This window comes from Zootoca vivipara, chromosome 10 (genome assembly GCF_965207765.1).
Source record: "Zootoca vivipara chromosome 10, rZooViv2.hap1.1, whole genome shotgun sequence".
Classification (NCBI taxonomy): Eukaryota; Metazoa; Chordata; class Lepidosauria; order Squamata; family Lacertidae; genus Zootoca; species Zootoca vivipara.
In genome coordinates this window covers 36800883-36824288 of record NC_142593.1, presented here as the reverse complement: position 1 = coordinate 36824288, position 23406 = coordinate 36800883, and the positions used below count along the sequence as shown (strand labels likewise).

At 39.6% G+C, this 23406-nt stretch overlaps 1 protein-coding gene across 8 annotated transcripts in view; it reads left to right on the top strand.

The window, feature by feature from the left end:
• The window catches only part of MAST4 (microtubule associated serine/threonine kinase family member 4), a 221613-nt gene that overhangs the window by 28852 nt on the left and 169355 nt on the right, over nt 1-23406 (top strand). For all 8 annotated transcript variants that reach the window (XM_088653013.1, XM_088653014.1, XM_035099907.3 and 5 more), the window contains exons 2-3: nt 8019-8172; nt 16483-16604. Coding sequence is in view for 7 of the 8 variants with exons in the window: in XM_088653014.1 (XP_088509140.1) it covers nt 8019-8172; nt 16483-16604 (276 nt within the window). In the remaining variant the exon portion in view is untranslated. The remainder of the gene's footprint in view (nt 1-8018; nt 8173-16482; nt 16605-23406) is intronic.

Here is a 23406-nt window from a genome sequence, read left to right as displayed (position 1 = left end):
CTACATTCCTGTTCTGCCTCAAGTCGTGAAATGGGACACTCTACCCATGCCTACAGCTTGCAGAGAAAGTAAGTGAAAAGGTATGATATCTATTAAATAGGTGCATTTGGAAGCTGTGAGAATGATGTGAAGTGATTTAGCATAGGATATGAATGCTAATATAGAATAGTAGTCCTTTAAAACTATAGCAAGAAGTCATATTAGATGTAACTTTTTCTAACAAAAGGAAACAAATCTCTACAATAAATAATTATCCAGAAACAAATAGATGCTTTGGAGAAGCAAAGCCACTGTGATGCACTAGAAGCCCTCGAGGGGCATGGGTGGCACTGTGCTCTAAACCACTGAGCCTCTTGGGCCTGCCGATCAGATGGTCGGCAGTTCAAATCCGTATGACACGGTGAGCTCCCGTTGCTCTGTCCCAGCTTCTGCCCACCTAGCAGTTCAAAAGCATACCAGTGCAAGTGGATAAATGGATACCGATGCAGTAGGAAGGTAAACATCGTTTCCATGCGCTCTGGCACTTGTCACAGTGTCCTATTGCGCCAGAAGTGGTTTAGTCATGCTGGCTACATGATCCGCAAACCTGTCTGTGGACAAACACCAGCTCCCTCAGATGGAATGGGAATAACTAGAGGATAAGAAAAAGTCCTAGAAGAACAAGCCCACAACCATTGTTTCCCAGCTCAAGTTTTTCTACTCTGGGATTAGAAATGTGCTAGCTTGTATTTGTATTTTTATACTTTAATGTAACAGAGGAGAAAATGAGATCTAATTGAGCTTGGGTCGAAGTGCATAGACCTGAATGAACAATTAGCTTTCTGAAGCCTACATAGTATCTGATCGAATTAAACCATTTTAGGTAGCTTTGAAATGTGTTGGTGACAGAGTAGAAATGGATTTTGTAAATGAACTAAACTGAGGTGACTTCATTAGTATTCCTGGTAAATACAATATCTCCTTCCCAAGAATACATATTCTCTTTTGTAGATTAAAGCATTTTTCACTAACCAAATGATGGTGGTGTCAACAAACCATGAATATGAATGCCTCTTTAATATGTGCTTAATTTCTTTTCCTTAAGATTGAAAGTGACTTTGAAAGCAAGCTTGCAGGTTTTACCCTGTGGCTGTGAAACTGTCACTTTTTTTGTCTTTTTTTAAAATAAGCCAGTGTTTAAATCAATGGTGATGCATAAAAAAATGTTAATAGTTGCTTATAAATACAAAGTATTCTAAATATATTATAAAAAAATTCCTTCAGTAGCACCTTAAAGACCAACTAAGTTTTTATTTTGGTATGAGCTTTCGTGTGCATGCACACTTCTTCAGATAGGTGCATATATTATATTTATAATATATTATAAATATATTATGTTTGATTTTAAATTAGTGTTTGTCTAATTATATATGTTTGGTTTATCATAAGACATTCAGCAGTTTAAAAAATAATTTGTATGTAATATAAATATAAATATTGGTTACATTTTCAATATTTTTCTGAGAGCAGTGAAAAATTATGCTTAACTTTTTCTGTGTTAGGGAACCTTTCTATTTTTTCCTGGTATTTAACCAGGCTAAGGAAGAGAATTCTTAAGAAATAGAGTAGCTTTCCCAAAGGAAGTCTTCTCCCATAGGATTACGGGGTGGTATGAAAGGCTGGAGGAGACTCTTGAGGGTCCCATGGACTGCAGGAAGATCAAACCTATCCATTCTGAAGGAAATCAGCCCTGAGTGCTCACTGGAAGGATAGATCCTGAAGCTGAGGCTACAATACTTTGGCCACCTCATGAGAAGAGAAGACTCCCTGGAAAAGACCCTGATGTTGGGAAAGATGGAAGGCACAAGGAGAAGGGGACGACAGAGGACGAGATGGCTGGACAGTGTTCTCGAAGCTACAAACATGAGTTTGACCAAACTGCAGGAGGCAGTGGAAGACGGGAGTGCCTGGCGTGCTCTGGTCCATGGGGTCATGAAGAGTCAGACACGACTAAACAGCAACAATGAAAGGTATTATATGAAGGGTCCAAGACAGTGGTGGCTTTGGACCTGGTGGGACTGATAGGAGGTCATGGAAGTGTGGCCATGAAAAAGGGACTCAGATGATGATTGCAGGGCCCAGGTTGGTTCATATGGGCGGGGGGGAGGCGGTCTTTGAGGTATTGCAGTCCTTGAGCACTTCAGATTGAGCTCAGAAGCTAATTGGCAGCCAGTGCAGTTGGGCCAGGATTGGCGTTTTTGAGCCATGTTCAGAGACAGCCCCTTGTATAATGTGTTGCAGTAATCTTTAGAGATTGCCAGAGCATAGACAACAGAAGTTAGGTTATCTTTGTCCAGGTAGGGGCACAGCTGGGCCATCAGCCAAAGCTGATGGAAGGCACTCTGTGCCACCGAAGCTACCTGAACCTCAAGCAACAGCAATGGATCCAGAAAGACCCCTGAGCTGTTACCGGTATCAGGGCTGGCTCAGCTACAGGTCAGTACGGAAGCTCAGAGATGAGCAGTAAGGTTGATGCTTTATTCGAGGAAACAGAATACAAACAGAGAAACCTATAGGCAAGTCTGGCTCTGGTAAAGCTGTCAATCTGGGCCTTCCACTTCCCCCTAAGTCTCCTCCCCAGCCAGCTGTTGAGAGGTTGAGGAGAATTAACAGGGACACATTTCCCTTACCTCTCTCCTGACAGAAGTCATCATACAGGGTGACCAAAGCAGTATCTGCGCTGAAACTGAGACTAAATCCCAGTTGAAATGGAGCTAGAAAATCAGTTTCTTCTATGAGTGCCTGGATCTGGTCTGCAACCACCCACTCAAGAACCTTGCCCAAGAAGGGGAGATTAGCAACTGGCTTTACTTAGATTTTCAAAATATAGGGATGGTTTCTTGAGGAGTGGTTTTACCCCAGAGCCAGTCGCCTCATCATGGAGGAGCAGCTTGGGAGTCATCAACACTGCCTCTGACAAGACCTTCTCTGTCAGGTCAGGAGACTGTGAGGCATTTTCATTCCCATAATCCTACACTTTTTTGAAGGGAAATCATATATTGAACAGATGGAAAGCTCTTTAATCTGAGTAGGCTGAAAGCAAAGAGTGAGGCTACCATAACTTCCATCATAAAGCTTCCGTATGCTCATGACAACATAGTGTGTGCACACTCAGAGGATGTCCTTCAAACCATCCTAAATATCTTTGCAGAAGCTTACAAAAAGTTTGGCCTATCGCCCAAAATCCAAAAAAACAAAGTGTTGCACCAATAAGCACAAAACAACCCCTCTGCAGCACCACAAATACCTGGGCAGTTATCTTTCCACAAGGGCTGGCATTGATGCCGAAATCCAGCATTGCCTGAGCTCTGCGAGTGCAGCTTTCTTTCGATTGAAGTGCAGAGTTTTTGAGGACTGAGACATTCGCAGGGAAACCAAAATGCTTGTTTACAAAGCTATTGTACTACCAACCTTACTATATGATTTTGAAACATGGACCGCGTATAAACTTAATCTCCAACTCCTTGAAAGATTCCATCTGGAAATTTTTACACATCACTTGGGAAGGCAGGCGAACTTACGCCATTGTTTTGGAAGATTAAACGAAAAATGACAAGAACTCGGGCCAAAACGGATAGTTTCAAAAAGGATAATTTCAAAAAGTCTTCACAAAGTTTTATTCAGGATAAATTCCAGTAAACATCAACATCAGGACAAGGCCCTGTTTCGATTATTCTTCATCAGCTGGAATGTAGAAGTTAACATAAATCTTAGAATAGTTCTCCTTGTAATGAAAAATCATTCAACTCTCTCGACATAAAGTATTAACAAATAAAAAGGACAGAGACTATATACAAATAAACATTACTGATATATCTGTGAGTGACCAACCTAACATCAAACTTAGAATCTGCTTTCTAAATAAGGATTTAAATTGCTTATAACGTACAACAAGCTTGTCTATACTTAAATAATAGATCCTCTTACAAAATATAACAATCCTTATTACAGGAATGCTTGTAGTTTTCTACAAACAGAGTTATAATACTTATAATAAACGAAGGTAGCTTACCTAGGTTTCTCAGGTCTAAGTGTACCATGTATGTTTGCCTTGCTAACTCAAATTGTTTGCAGCACTTAAATGATAGAGGAAACGAGGTTACAGCAGAATTAAAGAGACAGTATTACATTTAGGCGTACTAAAAGTGTTAAGACAATTTAAAGGCATATAGACATAACTAGGTTCAATGTTGTTACAAAGTACAGAGTCGATTATAGGAATGAAGTAAAGTCTAGACTATTATTCAAGCCCCCTGGATGTAAAGTGTTAAAAAGATGAATAAATTTGGACTCCTGTTGGAGAAGGAGTCTGTCAATGTTCATTCGTTGAAAGCGGGTTTGCGGCAATGTCCAGATTACAAAGAATGAAAAGTCATCCTCTGTATGTTTGTATTGAGTATAATGTTCAACTAGTGGCACCTCCAAAATGTGATTTCGGATTCTGGAGCGGTGCTTGCTTATTCTAAGTTTGATGGGCCTAGAGCATTTTCCAATGTACATTTTTTGGCAAGGGCAAATCCATGCATATATGCAGTTTTTTGTGTTACAGTTGCTAAAATGTTTGATGGTGAACTTAAACTTGGAGTGTTGGTCAGAGAACTCCTTTACCTGTAAGGAATATTTGAAGAGACCTAAGGGAAAATCTTCTCTCATTGTGGTTTTTGGGAGTATATCTGATTTCACCAAAATATCTTTGAACGATTGTGTTTTTTTAAGTCCGAAAAGAGGAGGTTTTTGACACCCAGGAATGTTGGACAGTAAATGCCAGTGTTTGTAGATAATGGCTTTAATCTCCGGTGTGCGAGATGTGTACTGTAAAGTGGAAGTGATGCGACTATTGTTCATCTTGTCTGGACGTGATTTGAATAAATCTTGTCTATTTATCTTTTCCGTTCTTCTTAACGCTTCACTTAGTCTTTTCTGTGAGTATCCACGTTGGACGAGGGAAGCAGTCATCTTCCTTGCAGAGAAGTCAAAGTCTTGGTGTAATGAAGAGTTTCTTCATTCTTCAACATCAACTTCGTTGGGCTGATCATGTGGTTCTGATCCAAAGCAACTACAGTGGTACCTCGAATTACAAACACCTCAGGTTACAAACGCTTTAGATTACGAACTCTGCTAACCTGGAAGAGTTACCTTGAGTTGAGAACTTTGCCCTAGGATGAGAATGGAAATCGTGTGCTAGTGGCGCAGTGGCAGCAAGAGACCCCATTAGTGAAAGCACGCTTCTAGTTAAGAACAGTTTCAGGATAAGAACGGACCTCTGGAATGAATTAAGTTCGTAACTAGAGGTACCACTGTACTCTTAGAAGAGAGCAAGGGAGACACTTGAGATGAGTTCCAGCACCCCTTTTTCTATAAAAATAGCACTCCTATGTTGATGGAAACAGACTGATTTCATGGAGAAATAGATGGTGTAAGAGGAAAATTAAATAGATTTTTGTTTTATTACAAATATTCAAAATAGCCAATGCAAATTCTTCTCCCTGAGGGTGTAGTCTAAAGATAATTTATTTTGTGTGTCTTTTAAATACACAGTAAGTTTTGAGATACATAGAATTGTTTCTATTTCATTAATTATGTAGTGCCATCTGGTGGCTTTTCCACCTCTCACTGCTATATAGTTAAAATGGAGCTTAAAACAGAATACTGTATGAAAATTCAATGGTGTGTTTTCATGATGTTATTCCTCCCACCTTCAAAATCCAAGTGAATATTCTTAATATGTTTGTCTGTACATCATGAAAGCAAGTTTTTATACTTTGCTGGATGGAGACCAGTTCATTATAATTTCATCTATGGGTGGTTATGCATATATTGCAAATGTTTATGTCATGAGATTTATAAATACAGTGGTACCTTCGTTTAAGACGATTCGGTTTACAAACGATTCGGTTTACGAACTCCGCAAAACCTGAAGTAGTGTCCTGGTTTGCAAACTTTACCTCGGTCTAAGAACGGAAGCCAAATGGTGGGAGGGCACCAGCGGCCTCATTAGGGAAAGCGCGCCTCGGTTTAAGAATGGTTTCGGTTTAAGAACGGACTTCAGGAACAGATTAAGTTCGTAAACCAAGGTACCACTGTACTACAGAATTCACAGAGGAAATCCCTGTGTGTACCTTTTACAGGTAGAATTGAAAGTTCCATTTTGTTGAGCTTAATTGGGCGAGCTTTCTGTATCCACAAGTAATGTGGTTAATATTTTAGGCTGGAGCAATAAGCCCCAAATATATGTAAAACCTATTGGTAGAATTCTCTCAGAAGTTAGAAGAAAAGCAACAAGCTGGAGAGAGGAAGCAGTGTTTGATTTCTCTCTGACTCCAATGTTGTGGCAAGGACCTCTTGGGGTGTTAATACTGAGGCTCAGGTTGTATATATGTGTAAATAAACAATATATCATAAAGACACAACAGTCTTCACTGTACCTCATTCCAAAAGCAAACCCAAACCCTGGGTACGTGCTTGGAACCCCTGGAGTCTTGCACCACTTGGAGATTTGGGTGGCGTGCAACAATAGTAAAGCTTAAAGAGTTGTATGAAAAGAAGTTTCCCATACCATTTTCTCCCTCTTAGCGAAGGAAACAACATCGTCAGATAACATATGGCCCTATGTATGTTTACTTTGTAAGCTTTGTTAAGTTTGATGGGTAAGTGTCCAAAGGATTGTACTCTGAACGTTAATTGCTAACATTCCAGGTGACTTGGCAATGACTTGGTCCAGGAACAAGAAATGTTACATGAAAGATAAGGTCATGTAGCCTAACTGGTTGCAATTTGGTGTGATCACCTTTTACTTCATAAAACAAACCCGGATACTTCTGGTGGAAAAATACTCCACTCAGAAAAAGTAGGTTTATACTGAGGATGTATAAAAATAAAATATGTACATTTTCATACTAGATATTTGTTGCAAATTGGGTGCTCTAAGGCAGCAGACATCACCTGTTAGGATTCTTTTTTTTTTACTCTGCCTGAGGCTAGCAGGTAAGTACTTGCTTGCAAACCTGCCTTGGTATTGTTTTTATCCTTCATGAATTATAATTGTTACATCTCTCCCTCTATCGACTCTTCTCTCTCTCTCTCTCCCATTCAAAGTTCCAATTCCCATGTAGAGAAGCCTACTGCAGCAAAGGACCAATGAGACTTTATTGCATGGTCACCTGCATTTTGAACTTTTCTGCATATATAGCTACCAGTTAAAATTCCATGAACAAGGCTTAAGTATAGCCAGTCTATGCTTTCATCCTGAAATAACAACTGTACTACTTGTATATTCAGAATAGTTTTTGATTAGCATTGGCAAATAATAATGAGAAATATTTGGAAAACATAAAGCTGCCAATGTATTGGCACCCAGATTCATGACAGAGGTAGCTCAAACAAAAGCTGACAGACAATATTTTTAAAATAATTGAAAGTGGTATGAGAGTTGCATCTCTCCACATTACACAGCCATTTATTTTGCCATCTCAATTCAAATAGGCTATGTGGGTTTTTGATATGATTTAAACTTACTATATTTAATCGTATTTTATCTTTCCCTTTTCAAGTGCAAAAATGAGATGTGAACAATGACCAGATAGTCCTCCTTCAAATTTCTTTCAATTTCGTGTGTAAGTGTGTGCGTGTGCGTATGGGGAACATATCGCCTGCGGGCAGATGAAGGTTTGCTAGCATTCCATCTCCTTGTTTAAATAGCTTAAGGCAACGTGGTCTTCTCTGAAGCTAGCAAGCGTTCTTTTTTTACACACACAAATGACCAATCTTTTAAAATGACCGTTTTATGCTTCCTCAGTGCATGCACAATCATGCATGTGCACATCGCCACAACCCGGAAGTGGCTGGAGTGAGCTTACACACGTTCCACCAACATGTGTGGAAGCCAGGGACACAATCCCCTTGTAAATGGGGATTGCCTGTATTTCAAGTTGAGAATGGATTTTAACTCCAGCATCTCTGTCTTTTTTTTTTTTTTACAGCTTGATAGTATATTGTCACCTCCACCTATGCCATTTCGGAAATCCAGCAACCCTGAAGTTTCTTCTGGCCCCAGCAAGCCACTGAAATTTAAAAGGCAACTCAGTGAAGATGGGAGACCATTTAGAAGAGGAAGTCTTGGAGGAGCTCTGACTGGTAAGGAAAATGGATGGATATATTCCCATACATACTTAGTAAAAAAATAAAAATGCTCTGCTGTAGAATACATGCCTGATATTAACAATTTATATGAACAGACACCAGTCAAGCTCAGAGTTTTGTGTACTGATTATAGACAGATGACCTAGAGAGAATAACACAGATTGATATCTCCATGAGTCATTTTAATGAATCTCCACGATACTGTCTCTGTAAAGTAAGATTAGCAATTATTCCTGTTCCCCACCAAAATCCATTGTACTGGTTATTGCAGCCCATTATTTAGCAAGGTCTGCATTGCCTTCTGGGTAACTTCCTGAGACCATATTTCAGTGGTGGGTGGGACTGGAGACAAAAGTGAGCAGAGCAACAAATGTAAATTTTGCCTTTGAACAGAAGGTTAGTTTCTACACACAACCCACGCCCTATCCAAGCAAGCAGGGAATCATTATAAGAAATTGATGACACACTCCAGCCAGGCAGAATTACTCAAGGAAAGTGCAGAGCAGGGCCAGTGAGGGGTGTGTGTGATGTGGCAAGAGTCCCAAGGGCCAGGTAGACGGTGTAGAAGGGCACATTTGGCCCCTGTCGCTGATATATACCCTAGCTTCTTAGTCGTAGGCAAGAAGGAATTGTATGCAGGCAAGTGAGCAGGCTGGTAGAAGAATGGCAGAACACTTTGTTCGTCCTATGTACCTAATATAGAACTGCAGCTGGCTCTTGCAAAATGATGAAACCCTGTCCTTTTTCTGCCAGCCCCAGCAGGCTAGTAAAGAAAAAAAGAAAAAAAGCATGTTAGTAACTTTTGTGGCCTTACATGCAAGGCTAATTTACTACCATGGTAGCTTTATGGTTGCTCTTTTCTTTACTTACATAAAGTAGAAGTTACTCAATGGACCTTTAATTATTACACTTAGAATGTACTGCTGTGGCTCCTGGGGGTAGGTGTGTCTCAGGAATCAGAACTCCATTTCCAGTGTCAGATTTTTATAGAAGATACATGCTGAGAGTTAGCTGTGTTGTGCCACTCAAAAACCAAGCAGTGGAATCTTAAAATGTCGTGCAGAAAATGTCAACATGCCCAGCAGAAGTGACAGCTATCTATTTGGAGAGTGATGCGTATAATGTGATTTTTGTGTGTGTGATTTTTAGCCATTTTAAGTAAGGGCACTCATGCCCCTTTTAACCTACACTTTATACTTTTTGTTGTTGTTAGAGTAAATCTCTAGTTTCCCATGGATAACATGTTCATTTTTGCAAATTCTTTACAGTGGAAATTATCAGTTAACTACCAACAGACAACTTGATCCTTCAGTACTCCACCTTTAGTTATTTCCCTTCAACTTTGTCAGTTGGAGAGTTGTCCATTTCCCAATAAGTCTGTTGATAGTGGAGAAGGAAGAAAAGGAAGAATTTTGAAGTCAAATTACCTGTATACTTTTTCACTAGATTGTCCCTGCCACTTTCACATTCTTAGCTACTTGCCTATCTGGAAGCTGCTATAGATCTCAAGAGAGAAGCTTGTCAATCATGTCACTTCATAAAATTATTCATGAATTCTAAATTTAAGTGTATTAGGAGACTGTCGGCAATTTTTAATGTACAGCGTGGGTAGCCATTTTTGCTGTTAGTTTCTGAATTACCACCATATATTTTAATAACAAATTCTCTATTTAAATTAAATATATCAACAGCAATTTATATGTTCAAACTAATTGGTTATAATTCACTGCCGAACTGAGTCAAGGCTCTTGATTTCCTTTTATTAAAATATTAAATGCAGAAAACAAAGCTGCATGATTTATTCCTGTCATGGAGCAGGAAAACTAGTTAACTGCAAAGCTCTTTTGCTGCAGTGAATGGGTTTCATGAGCTGAAGTAACTTCAAAGGACTTTATACAATCACTTGGGCTCGGGCTTAAATTGTCAGAATTGAGAATGCTCCACAGGCTTAGTAGGCTATGCTGAAAGTGGAATTCATGATAGAAAATAATGGCTTTCTAAATGGGCTGGAGGTGAAGAGCGCTGTGTTTTAACTAGGTTCAAAGTGAACTAAAATGTGGGACTTTATTTCCTTTCTATTACAGAGCAGTTTGTAGTACTGCTCTGTACTCATTGCATTGTAGTAACTTAAATGTTTATGTTCATCATGCTAAGATGTTTTAGGATGCTGAAATTGACTTTGCCTAATTTAGATATCTATATATATAAATGTAAAAATGGTGAAAGTGTGGGCTCCACTTTTCTCCGTAACCGCTTGACCAATCGTCCTGAAATTTGGACACAACGATCCATGCCACTCCCCGAGTGTTTGCAGAAAAAAAATCCCTCAAATCTCACACCTGCCCAGGTAGAAACCTGCTTTTCCATCAAGTAAAACAGCGCCCTCAAGTGGAATTTCTCCCACAGTACACCCCCTCCCTTCCTGTGAAATCTACACCACACCCACAAACCAAATAATGATATCATCAACCAAGCACCGGAAACCACCAAGGCGACCATTACCAGACCCCTAGGCCCTGCCAGGCTGCTAGGCCCCCACTAGGCCCAGGGGGGGAGGAGGGCGAGCGCCCGGATCGCAGGTCGCAACACAGCCTTTATTTTATGTAGGCCCCTGCAAGGCCGCCAGGCCCTCACTAGGCCTGGGGGAGCGGGAGAGGGCAAGCGCATGGATCGCAGGCCGCAGCACGGCCTTTGTTTTATGTAGGCCACTGCCAGGCCCCCACTAGCCCCGGGGGGGGGGAATAACCCACAGCAATGCACTTGGGGGCACAGCAAGGGGTTTTTACTTTAAAATTTAGCGGGCGTTGTGTCACATGCGAGGCTCTGGCGGCCATTTTAAGTAAGGGCACTCATGCCCCTTTTAACCTACACTTTATACTATGACTGATTGCAAGCCTCTGCGTCTTTTAAAAAAACAACCATGCACTTTCTCTCCCCAGTTTAAGTCCTCGGATATTTGCAGTGGCCAACACCCCTCCCATTTACATTCTCCTACCTTCCCCTTGCCACTTCCTGGGTTTTTTATGGAACCAAACAGCTCAGGTGCTTTGGAACTCGCCTTCTGTTGCTACGGGGCTGTGGGTCACCTACTCCAAAATTAGAAAATCCAAATAACAAAACACACACACACACCCCCCAAAACATACAACAACGCCCAAATCATACAATACCCACCAAAATAAATGACAACCCCAAAAATAAAATTAAACAATAATAACGTCTGCTTCTCATGTTCTTATTTCAATTTTTTAAAATCTAAATATATAAAAATGTTCACGATGCGTGCACAGGGGTCAATGTATGGCGATACAGGGGGGAGGGGACAACACTACCCGGGGAAAACAGAGGGAAGGGTGTCCTACCGAAACACAGGGATGAGCCAGGGGGTTGGAGGGAGGAGGAGTGGGATACGTCATGCATCAGGACAGGGTGGGGGGAATCACAGGGATGACCCACAGCAACGCGTGGCTGGGCCAGCTAGTAATAAATAAAAATAAAGGTGAAATTCCTTTAATTTGGTTACTATGCTGTGTAGCAATTTCAAACAGTTATTTCAGGCAATAAGATGCAGTCTAACTAATTCTCTGCTGTATAAGTCAGTGGCTCAGTTTGTAAGTAATGCTAAGCCAAACCATGACTAAGTGTTGAGTGAACATTTATATTAATGCATGGAGCAAACATTGTGGCTGCTTTGCGTCTCCCTTCATTCTGTGCTAGCCTGAGCTAAACCATGGTTTGGTTTAGTGTCATGTCTTAATCTGAGTTTGTGGTTTGTCTAGCCAAGAACAAACCATGAAAATACAAAACTGAGTGCTGTAGAGAGAGTGATGGGAAATACCTCTCCCTGCCCTCCAGCTGATCCTCAGATAGCACCGGAATCCAGTATAATTAACTTTAACATTAGGTTCAGGATGGATAAATGAAAGTAGCTTTTTACACAACACATATTTAAATTATGAAGTTTGCTGCCATAAGATGTAATTTGATGTCTCTAAAGAAGAATTGAACAATTAGCTATGATAGCAGAATAATGTAACAGCCATGTTCAGAGGCAGGCGCTGAATCTCATGTATAGTACTGGGAACAAACATTCAATGCCTGTTGTGTTCATGCCCTGCTTGTAGGCTTCTGACTGGGTAGAATCATAGAATCATAGAGTTGGAAGAGACCACAAGGGCCATCCAGTCCAACCCCCTGCCAAGCAGGAAACACCATCAAAGCATTCTTGACATATGCCTGTCAACAGGGCCGGCTCTAGGTAGAGTCCCGGTGGCGCGGGGCCGGTAGGTGGGGCGCGCCGAAGCTGCGCTGTGTGCTGCGAGGGCGCCGGTGCGATCTCCGCCCCTCAGCGCCAGGGCGCCCGACCTGCTCAAGACTGCCCGGCCTGTCAAGCCTCTGCTTAAAGACCGCCAAAGAAGGAGACTCCACCACACTCCTTGGTAGCAAATTCCACTGCCGAACAGCTCTTACTGTCAGGAAGTTCTTCTTAATGTTCAGGTGGAATCTTCTTTCTTGTAGTTTGAATCCATTGCTTCATGTCCGCTTCTCTGGAGCAGCAGAAAACAACCTTTCTCCCTCCTCTATATGACATCCTTTTATATATTTGAACATGGCTATCATATCACCCCTTAACCTTCTCCAGGCTAAATATACCCAGTTCCCTAAGCCGTTCCTCATAAGGCATCGTTTCCAGGCCTTTGACCATTTTGGTTGCCCTCTTCTGGACACGTTCCAGCTTGTCAGTATCCTTCTTGAACTGTGGTGCCCAGAACTGGACACAGTACTCCAGGTGAGGTCTGACCAGAGCAGAATACAGTGGTACTATTACTTCCCTTGATCTAGATGCTATACTCCTATTGATGCAGCCCAGAATTGCATTGGCTTTTTTAGCTGCTGCATCACACTGTTGACTCATGTCAAGTTTGTGGTCTACCAAGATTCCTAGATCCTTTTCACATGTACTGCTCTCAAGCCAGGTGTCTCCCATCCTGTATTTGTGCCTTTCATTTTTTTTGCCCAAGTGTAGTACTTTACATTTCTCCTTGTTAAAATTCATCTTGTTTGCTTTGGCCCAGTTGTCTAATCTGTTAAGGTCATTTTGAAGTGTGATCCTGTCCTCTGGGGTATTAGCCACCCCTCCCAATTTGGTGTCGTCTGCAAACTTGCTCAGGATGCCCTCAAGCCCATCATCCAAGTCATTGATAAAGATGTTGAATAAGACTGGGCCCAAGACAGAACCCTGTGGCACCCCACTAGTCACTACTCTCCAGGATGAGGAGGAGCCATTGATGAGCACCCTTTGGGTAGTTTGTGTTGACAACAGGATCCTGGACTAGATAGATCCTCTGAGTGATGCAGCAGAAGAACTATTCCTGTGTTCTTGTGCTGTTGGGGCAGAGTGTTATTTTCCCCAATACTTCTTGTTTTAATTGAACTTTGTGAAAGTTGCCTTGGTGTTTGTGTAACTCACAGGTGGGGAGCCTGTGGTTCTCTAGATGTTGCTGAGCTGTAGCTCCCTTCTTCCTAGCCATTGGCTGTGCTTACTGGGCCTGATGGGAGTTCTAGTACAGCAACATCTGGGGCCAAAGATTCCCCAGCCTGGATGTAATTTAAGGCAGTTTCAGTGCATGTGCTGTAAACTGGAAGAATAAATGCATGAAACTTGAAAAACTTTTGTTTAAGAAACAGGCTGCTTTGTTGAAAGTAGCATGCTTCTGCCACTCTGTAAGCCATTTCTGAAGAGTTTTCATTGATGGACATTTATGTCATTAATTGTGGCTTAAGTTTCAGCTGAAACACATTTCTTCCTTTATTACAGATCATAGTGAAATAACAGTAGTCATTCTGAAAGAGCAAAGAATTAAAATAACACTAATTGTAAATGTTAACTGGGCAATTATTCCAAACTGCTGAGGATATTTTAGCACCTCAATAATATGAGCTAGATAGGTTTTATTACTGTGTGGAGGAAGGGGCATGGAAGTGCTGAATTTTGTTAATGGGGGTTCTGTACAATGGTTTCTCCTGCAGTGGCCAAGGACAACACAATTAAGTCATCTGTAATTCTAGCTTTGATTGAATTATATCAGCTTTAATGGACAGATTGGGGGGAAATGTTTATCTCTCTTTTAAATCTGGCAGGGAAAGAAGCATTGTCCGTTAATTTTAACCATATGCAGCTAAGTAATACACTTGACAGATGCTAATTTCCTTAAGTTGTAAGCAGCAAATGATGCATGAATTAAACAGTAACATGCTTTTTAAATGCCTGCTGGTATTCCTCCCAAACTGGATTTAAATAAAGTTTCTTGATGTAACTACAAGGAGCCAAGATAACAATAATGAAGGGTTTCATAACAATGGTTTTAAAATTAATCAATTGTTTTATTTTTCTATTAAGTCTAATGGGGATGGTTGCATTAATTCTGCATACATTATTGTAAAAACAAACACTAACATTTACATATTTCTTTTTTCACCCTGCTGGCGCTCTAGCACTTTGTACTAATAAAAGTGATGTCTTAGAGTCTTAGTTGCTAGGGTCTCTGGTGATCAGATTGAGAAGGGATTTATCCTCTTACTGCTTCTACCCTTCAAGTTAGATACAGTCATTTGAAGAAATCACTGTTTGATGCAGATTATCTTAACATTTACTTCCTGCATTACTGAGCTTAAATACATAGCATGTTACAGTCAAAGTTAAGTATTTCTAAGACTCATATCAATGGGAGAATTACTGTGCAATCCTAGGCATGTCTACTCAGAGGTCAGTAGGACTTAATCCAAGTAATGGTGTATAGGATTGTAGCCTTAAGCTTTTACTCTTTTTAAAAAATAATAAAAATAATAAATCAGTAATGAAATTAATGGGCCTTAAGTCTTTAGTTCTGGTTAGATAGTGTCTAGATTCTGTGCTATTGTGATAATACCATAGTTGTTTTTAAAGCCATTTCCATGTCTCTGGAAAGAAAGGGGGATAATTCCTATTAGGATTCAGCAGCCAAGCATGTATTTATGTCACAAGAACAGGTCAGTTTTAATGTTCTTTTTGAAAATGTGGTGATTTACCTAGAATGTACATTTTTTATTACAGACTATCTTCTAGCCAACTGCCCTAATATCACATATGTATTCATAAACATATAGACATATATATGCACCAGGCAATCTTCTTAATTGTTTACTTAAAAACAGCTGCTCTATATCTTTCTTTAAGTCAATCAGTTTACTTATATAATGCATTCTCCACGAATAGTTGTTGGTTCACAGGAAATAAGTCTACAATAATAATATACAGGTATAATACTTATTAAATTTATAACATGACTGCAGAAATTATCAATTCACTTAAAATATATCAAAGTGAGCATAAAACTTATCAGCAGATCAGTTAGCAATATTCAATACATTCATACCCCAAGGTAGTCCAGATCTGATGGTGTTACCATAAATACATTAATAAAGAAACACCTTTTAATAATAATAGATCTCTAAGTGATTTACAGTAGAATAAAACAGAATAGCAACAACCCCCGTTTTGTATGTAGACCCAACAGGCTCAGTGTTTACTTTTGAAGGCTCCAAGGGCTAGAAGATAAAGTAAACTAGGTACAACCCCCACCCCACCCCAATGGTCAATATTGAGTCTTTCTCCCCTCACAGCACTTCTCCTGGAAACAGGTTCCTTGTGCCAGAGTCTGGGGACTCAGCTACATAAGTCAAAAAAACACGTTTTGAATTTGTTATAAACATGCAACACCAGATGGTGCCAGAGAGCAAAAGCGATTTTTACATCACTTTCCCCCCCTTTTTGTTACAACGATTTAATTTCTGACTTATTTATGGTGTCCCCCCCATGTGTATATCTACCCTGGGTAAGAAATGTACTAGATATGTCCCAAATAGGCAAGAAACAGGAGAAAGGAAGTAAGTAGAGAGAAAGAACACCCAATTCTTAGTGCAAGTTAAAAAAAGAGAAGGCATTAGGAACAATGGGTCAAATCATAAATAAACCAACAATTCCTCCTATTCCCAAGTATCTCATTTCTTCTCTTGTTCATCAGTTTCTTAATTCTCTGAATGGGATAAGTTTGTATTTATATTTATATTTGCACAGTAAGATTTATTACTTGGAGTATGTGCATATATCTAAGGCTAGCTGAATATATATTTCAGAAGCTTATGAGGAGCATTTGAGGTTTAAATTTGTCCATTTACAGTGAGTTGCATGGACTAATATTGCAGACCATTAACTGTGCAAGAGGCTGTGTACTGACAACTTTTTTCCACCTAAACCTTTGACAGGTAGGTACTTGCTGCCAAATGCTGTTACACAACAGTCATGGCAAACTGGAGAAACTTCCAATCTTGTCCGAATGCGCAGTCAAGCTCTTGGGCAGTCAGCACCTTCTCTGACAGCTAGCTTGGTGAGTTACATTTTCAAATATTTGTTTATTCAAGAAACTAATGTTTATGTAACATTGCGGCAAGGAGTTTATTTGCACTACAGTCAAATAATCCAAAATTGTTTTCAAAAGATACAGTAATTCAGGGCCCTTCACATAACTGTTGTCGGTTACTGTATATAATAGTACTAAACATGTTCAGTTTATCTGAATTATGTTTACTGGGGGAGCTGTAATTTTGAATTGCCTTACTTGCTTTCCTATAAAACCTCAGCTGGGAGCACATTTTAGTATAGTTTTTCCATTTAAGTAGTCTATTTAAGAAAAAGAAGCAGTCACATTTTTTAATAATACACTAGTTTCAAATACTAGGGTGTGTGTGTGTTTTTTATTTATTTATATATAAAAAAGACATTCTATTTTGTTTCATTATGTGCATGCAAGTAGTTTACTAAAGGAATGTGTACATTGGTGTGTATATTTGAAGCTCATCATGACAACGAGTAAAACATAGTTTGGTATACTGTGTATGACTTTTTAAATTGGGTGATGGAGCTTCAGGTTGCAGCTTGTACTAAATCTCTAAGTTAGAGGAATGTTAGCAATAGAGTCAACTTTTGTGCCACCACTACTTTATAGGAGGAGGGGGATATGTTTTTGAAAGTCATCTTGCAGGTGAATGGAATGGTAAGGTTGTCCTCAAAAAGTATTCAGTTTTGGTGTGGCCCTGAAGACTTTTTAAATCTTAGTGTTAATTTCTTCACCCCACCTCTCCAAAACCAAAGAAGAAGCTTGGGCCTGACACTTCATTATAGATAATAAGAAAGTACTAAGAACTTGTGTTTATTTCAAATATATATATTTAAACTGATAGATATATTTAGTTATGAAAGCATGGAGATGGAATAGTTCCTCAATGGAATCAGATTTGGAGACAGGTAGATAAAATCTCATCAAGTCTGCCAGTTGGAGATGCACAACTGAAGTGGTATCTAACACCTGCAAGGTTAAATAAAATCCACCCAGTTAATGGCTCTGAATGTTGGGAATGTTTTGTGGGAAATATCCATTTATTACATAATGTAATGGGAATGCCCAATTGTTTGGTGGGAAGTAACTCAAAATATCTCAGATATAATAGAGCATATATTGAGACCTAGCCCTGTGTAAATGGGGATAATGTAACTATAAATCTGAAATCACTTGTCAGTATTGCCAAAATTGTATGGGCAAGAAAATGGAAATGGCAGCAGGCCCAACAGTGTGAGAATGGCTGATGAAATGTACAGAATTGCCTGTAATGGACAAGCTGACAGAGCTAGTCATAATAATACTAATACTAATACTAATACTAATACTAATAATAATAATAGGAGGTAGGCAGGCTAGGAATTGCTGACTTTGCTGAAAGATAGAACTGTTTTGTTGAGTTCTGGAATGTGCACTATAAATGTAGGATTGGAAATATTTTAGTGTATGTAATTATGTATGAGAAAACATGGGGATAGTGAGCTTTATGTGTAAATCATCACATTAAAAAACTTCATACACTTAGAACTACAGCATCAAGTAGTATCTGAAGCAAAACATTGCAACGTGGAGTGTTCAGTCAAGTAACAAATAAGAAAATAAAACAGCCAGGTTGGACCACACCAAAGACCTTTCTAGTCTAGCACTCTATTCCCACAGTGACTACAGGAAAACTGCAAAAAGACATGAACATAATATTTCTTTCTCCACTCAAATTCTAGTCCCTTCACACATGTACAGAGTGTTTCAGTATGAAAGGTATGGAAATGAAACATATAACAATATTTTTGTCCATTTTCATGGTAAAGTGTCTGAGGTAGAGAATGAGTGTATAAAGTCTACACACTTATAAAGAAGTACCATAGATTCTAATTTCAATTTTTAGATGTGACTTCTCTAGAAACATAGAATTGTGGTTGTTCTATTGAAGAATGGCTTTTCATGTAATGATGGAAGTTATCTAAATTAACATACCCTTCAATTTTTCTGAATTACATTTTAATGCTGATGCTTGACCAGTAATTTGCTGTTTTGCTTCACTCAGTCAGCATTTGTCTACATAAATGCTGCTTATTTGACCTTATTACATCTTTGCTGTTGGAAAAGAGCAAAACATTCATTTCTGAAATATTCCTCTCTTGCTTTGTAGAATTCCTCTGTACTCTGTTTCCACAGCTGAAAGTAACTGTATTGAAAGGAATGGCCTTTCTTTCTGGGGAGTTTACTGAATTTGTTTTGGAGAGAACAAATAACAAATACTTAATTGAAAATGATAACTCCTACTAAATTGTAAAAATGGTTTCCGATATAGTTACTTTAATTAGATTATAACTCTTGGTATTTGTATGTATTTCAGGAGTACTTCAATACTATTTTATGCTTTACTTCCTCAAATAAAATGGTTCAATTACCTACCTGAGAGGTTATAAAATACCTTATGTACATAGTGCACCTTCAGAAGCATTAATTGGAAGTATATTTGAATGTCTTTTTAGCTTTTTAGCAATAATGTTGAAAACACTGTTATGTTAAAATGGGCTGTTTAAGAGTATTGAAGTGGGTCTAAGAGCTTCTTGATAACTGAGCAACACTGTAATTGAGAGGGCCGGCCCGCCCATGAGGCAGAGTGAGCCAGCTGCCTTGAGCAACAAAAGTCCCACCTGTTTTCAGTGAGATCTTGCCAGAAGCTGGCACTGCTGCTGGTACTTTGTGGACACCTCCACACAATACAGATAACAGAGGCTTGCGACGCCCACTGCGGCTTGTGGGGTGCCAATGGGGCAGGTGGCACATTCCTCTTTGCCTCAGGCAGCAAAATGGGATGTGCTGCCCTTGGTAATTGACATGGCCTATATATTCAGCAAAATTAAAATACTTATTGCAACTGGTCACACAGACAGACACTGACTTGTTCTGTGAACAACATGGTCTGTGACTGCTTAGATGCTGCCTTCTGTGACAATCTCATAGACATGCTGAGAGACTACTTTCTATTAAATTATCTTTCTATTATCTGAGGGTGTTTCCTGATGGGGAGTTCTAAGTTTTACAAAATAATTCCATGGAATTAGCCTTTTTAATCTTTTTAAAAAGTAAACTCATTCTGCTCTTGGGATGTAGCTGTACGGACAAGGAAGGGGTTTGTGTCCAGATCTCAAACTTAACGTCTCCTCAGAGGAGGAGGAATGGGAGCAGGCCCCTCCAATCACCCTGAAGAACAAATGGATCCAGATACCTCTGCTCGAGCACCAGAGGTCACTATGCCAACTTCCTAGGTTACTGGATGGCGTTAGATTCCCCCCCCCTTCATCTTCCCCAGGACTAGAGAAGCAAAGGATATGGCGAGCCAGGTAAAAGCTTTAAAGCCACTGCCTAATGTGGCTGACTAATTGGATGTCAGGGACCATCTGGACACTGAAGAGTGGTGGCTGGATGCTGATCTCCCAGGTAGCAAGCAGGACAAATCCACTTCTTTGTGCAAGGCAGAAAAGGCTCAGGGCAAGGGAGAGGTCATGAAGTGGACAGGCAACAGGAAGTTCACAGGCAAGCAATGGAGAAAGGTGGGATGCTAGGTGCCTCAATTGCATATTTTTCAATCCATACCCCAGAGAGATCGCACTGCTTCTCCACGCTTCTCCCTAAAATAAGGTTTTCTGAGCCCACAAAAGAGCATTAAAAAGAATGAACAAATCATGGCTATGCCTAGAGTGGAAGGTAGCTCGTTGAGAAAATAAGGAAATGCAGGGCATTGAGCTCAGTGGCTGTTTCACAACAACAAAAATTCAAGGTTTTTCAGAGTTTATATGGTGCTAGTCCTGCTCAGACTAGACCAGGCACCCCCAAACTTCGGCCCTCCAGATGTTTTGGACTACAATTCCCATCTTCCCCGACCACTGGTCCTGTTAGCTAGGGATCATGGGAGTTGTAGGCCAAAACATCTGGAGGGCCGCAGTTTGGGGGTGCCTGGACTAGACTCATTAAAATTATTGAACCCAAACTAACTAGTCAGGGCCATTAATTTGAATGGGTTTACTCAGTAGGACAACTATTGGCTACAGCTTGTGTGTGTGTGTTTTGAAGGTTGCAATACCTTTTTATTCGAGCCTGTTTATTTTGAAGATTTACACCCTGACTTTCAATCAAATAACCACAAGGCAGCTCACAACAGATTACAATAATACAAAAGACCCAACAGTCCTCCTTGCTTCTGCTGTTGCCAGAGTCCAGAATGTCCTTCCATTTCCTTTTTGCAGTAAACATGCAGTTGGTAGCTGAGGGAGAATTCTTCTTGGTAAAGAATTATTATCCCCATATGAACTGCCCCAGACTCTGCGTTCATCATCTTGAGGCACCTTCTTTGTGTGCCTCCTCCACTAGAGGTCCAGAGGGTGGCTACACAAGAGCAGGTCATTTTTGTTGAACGCTCTCCCCAGGGAGGCTCACCTGACACCTTCGTTACATAATCTTTAGGTGCCAGGCAAAAACATTCCTTTTCTCCCAGGGTTTTAAAACTGTGCCTGTGTTTGTTTGTTACAATGGTATGTTTTTTGTGGTTTTATATTGTAAACTGCCCTGTAATCCTTGAATGAAGTGCAGTATAGAAATTCAATAAATAAATGAGATCTGGTCTTCTGCTTGCCATAAAGGTTTTCATGGCAGGGCGGGGTGCAACCTCCCTGATGGCTCTTCTTCCTCTGATCACTGGCAGAGGCTGTTGTGTCCGTCACTTATGTATGGCCAGAGTTAAAAACTGACCTGTATCAGTTACAGGTAGGTAGCCGTGTTGGTCTGAGTCGAAGCAAAATAAAAAAATTCCTTCTGTACCTGACCTGTATCAGGCTTTAAAGTTATTACTCTGGCCTTTTTTTATATTCTATTTTGTGAGCAGCTTTGTGTTCTTGGGATGTGGCAGGCAAAATAACTGAATGTATACCTGCTGTTTTCAAAGTCACTGTGAGCTTGCGTATTCTTATTCATGTGTTTCATATAAAGCAGAATGGAATGGTGTAAATTTTATAAATAAATAGGTGCAAATGTGCACCCTTCCCTCGAAGCATATCCTGTTCTTCTATCCCTCCTCGCAAGGAAGGGCACAGACTTTGCAAAGTCCCTTAATACTGGAGTCAGATGCAAAATTTGATTAGAAGGTTAGCTCTTCTGGTTAAAGTTCATGCTGATTTGGTCTGGCAAAAGCTTTCTGACTCAGTTTTTTATATTTTATTTCACAAGGAATAATGCAAGAACAAACCCAGTCGTGGCACAAACTTGGGAAAAGACTGTTGCTTTTCTTGTCTGTTAATATCCAGAGTCCCCATGACCTCAAGAGGGCTTTAAAAGCATACATCTTGAAACTATCTAAAAATAGTATATTCTTCCCAAAAGCAACCTTTGGGGTCATGCTCCTGCCTGGCAGGTGAGCAAGCAAACAATAAAGGCAAGTAATAAAAGAAATGTATTGAAATTTTCTTGGCTTTCTGCCACTTGAGGGGGAAGAAGACAAAAAACTATTTGAAGGATTAAACAACCATATTAAAATGTGGTATAAGAAATGTAAAGCAATACTGGATCACAGAAGTAACATAGCCTCTAGGGAAAAGGCCCACTGTCCTTTTTGTATCTCTAGTCTCAAGCATTAGTTAAAAAGCATTAATTAAGTAGCTAGCTGTAACTTCCTCATCTGAAGGAATCAGGAAGAATGGACAAATAAAAGTATAAAACAATGGACATGGTGATAGTGGTTACCTGAAAAAAACTAGAAAAAGCCTAGAAAAAATGTCTCTCAGTTAATCAACATTCCTATATCTGATATTCAAGCATGATTTCCAGTTGTTTTGCACTACCCATGCAGAGGAGAATATGCCTGATTGACCACAACAGGGAACAGAACCATTCCAAACTGGAAAAGTTCATGCAGATCTTCATTTTCTAACTAGCTATGATTTTTTTCAGAACTCATGCTTCTGGTATGTGTCTTGTCTGCCTTACAGATTCTTACACCTGCCATTCCAGATTGGAACTGAAATAGAGAACTAGAAACTTCCGGCATTTTTATGTTTGTAGAAGGTTTCTCCTTCACAAAATGAATGTTGAGATTTCATTGACTAAGAAAAATAAGTCTTTTTAAAAGAAATAATTTTATATGTAAGATTCTGCATTATTGAAACAAAGATTTTATATTAGTTTCCATACTGGTTTCCATCAATTTGGCAGTTAATTCTGGTGTATGCAAAGCAATGAGTGTTGGCCGGTGAGATGGGTGAGGTGATTTTTGCAATGGATTTAGCAGACTGCTTTAAAAATACCAATCTAGTAGTTTGTGGAAGTGATGTCCACTAGGTGGCACAAGAGCTGTGTGTAGTCTATATCATATGTGCTGTAACTACCATAATATGTACTCTGTCCTTCCCTTTTGTTTTCAATATTCATTTGTTAAAGTCAAACTCAACTAATGACCACACAGGTGCAAGAGCTCTTATTTCAAAATGCATATAAAAACTACCCATATTGGGATTCTGAAAATAGATGACTCCGTTCACCCTTGCATACAAATATGATAACTAAAGATTTTCTCTTATTTGTCTAGATGTACTGTGGAATTAAAATAGTGCTGGACTTTTAAGACATGTGTTGTTGAAATTCAGCTTGTAGATTTAAATGCATTTGGCTAAATGAGAAGCAGGATTCTTATGCACTCAGTTCATGTTTTTATCATTTTTCATTATTGACTTTTGATTATTATGAAATGTACTTCAAAGAAAGCATGTTGTTTATGTTGGGATTTATCCTCCCAAGC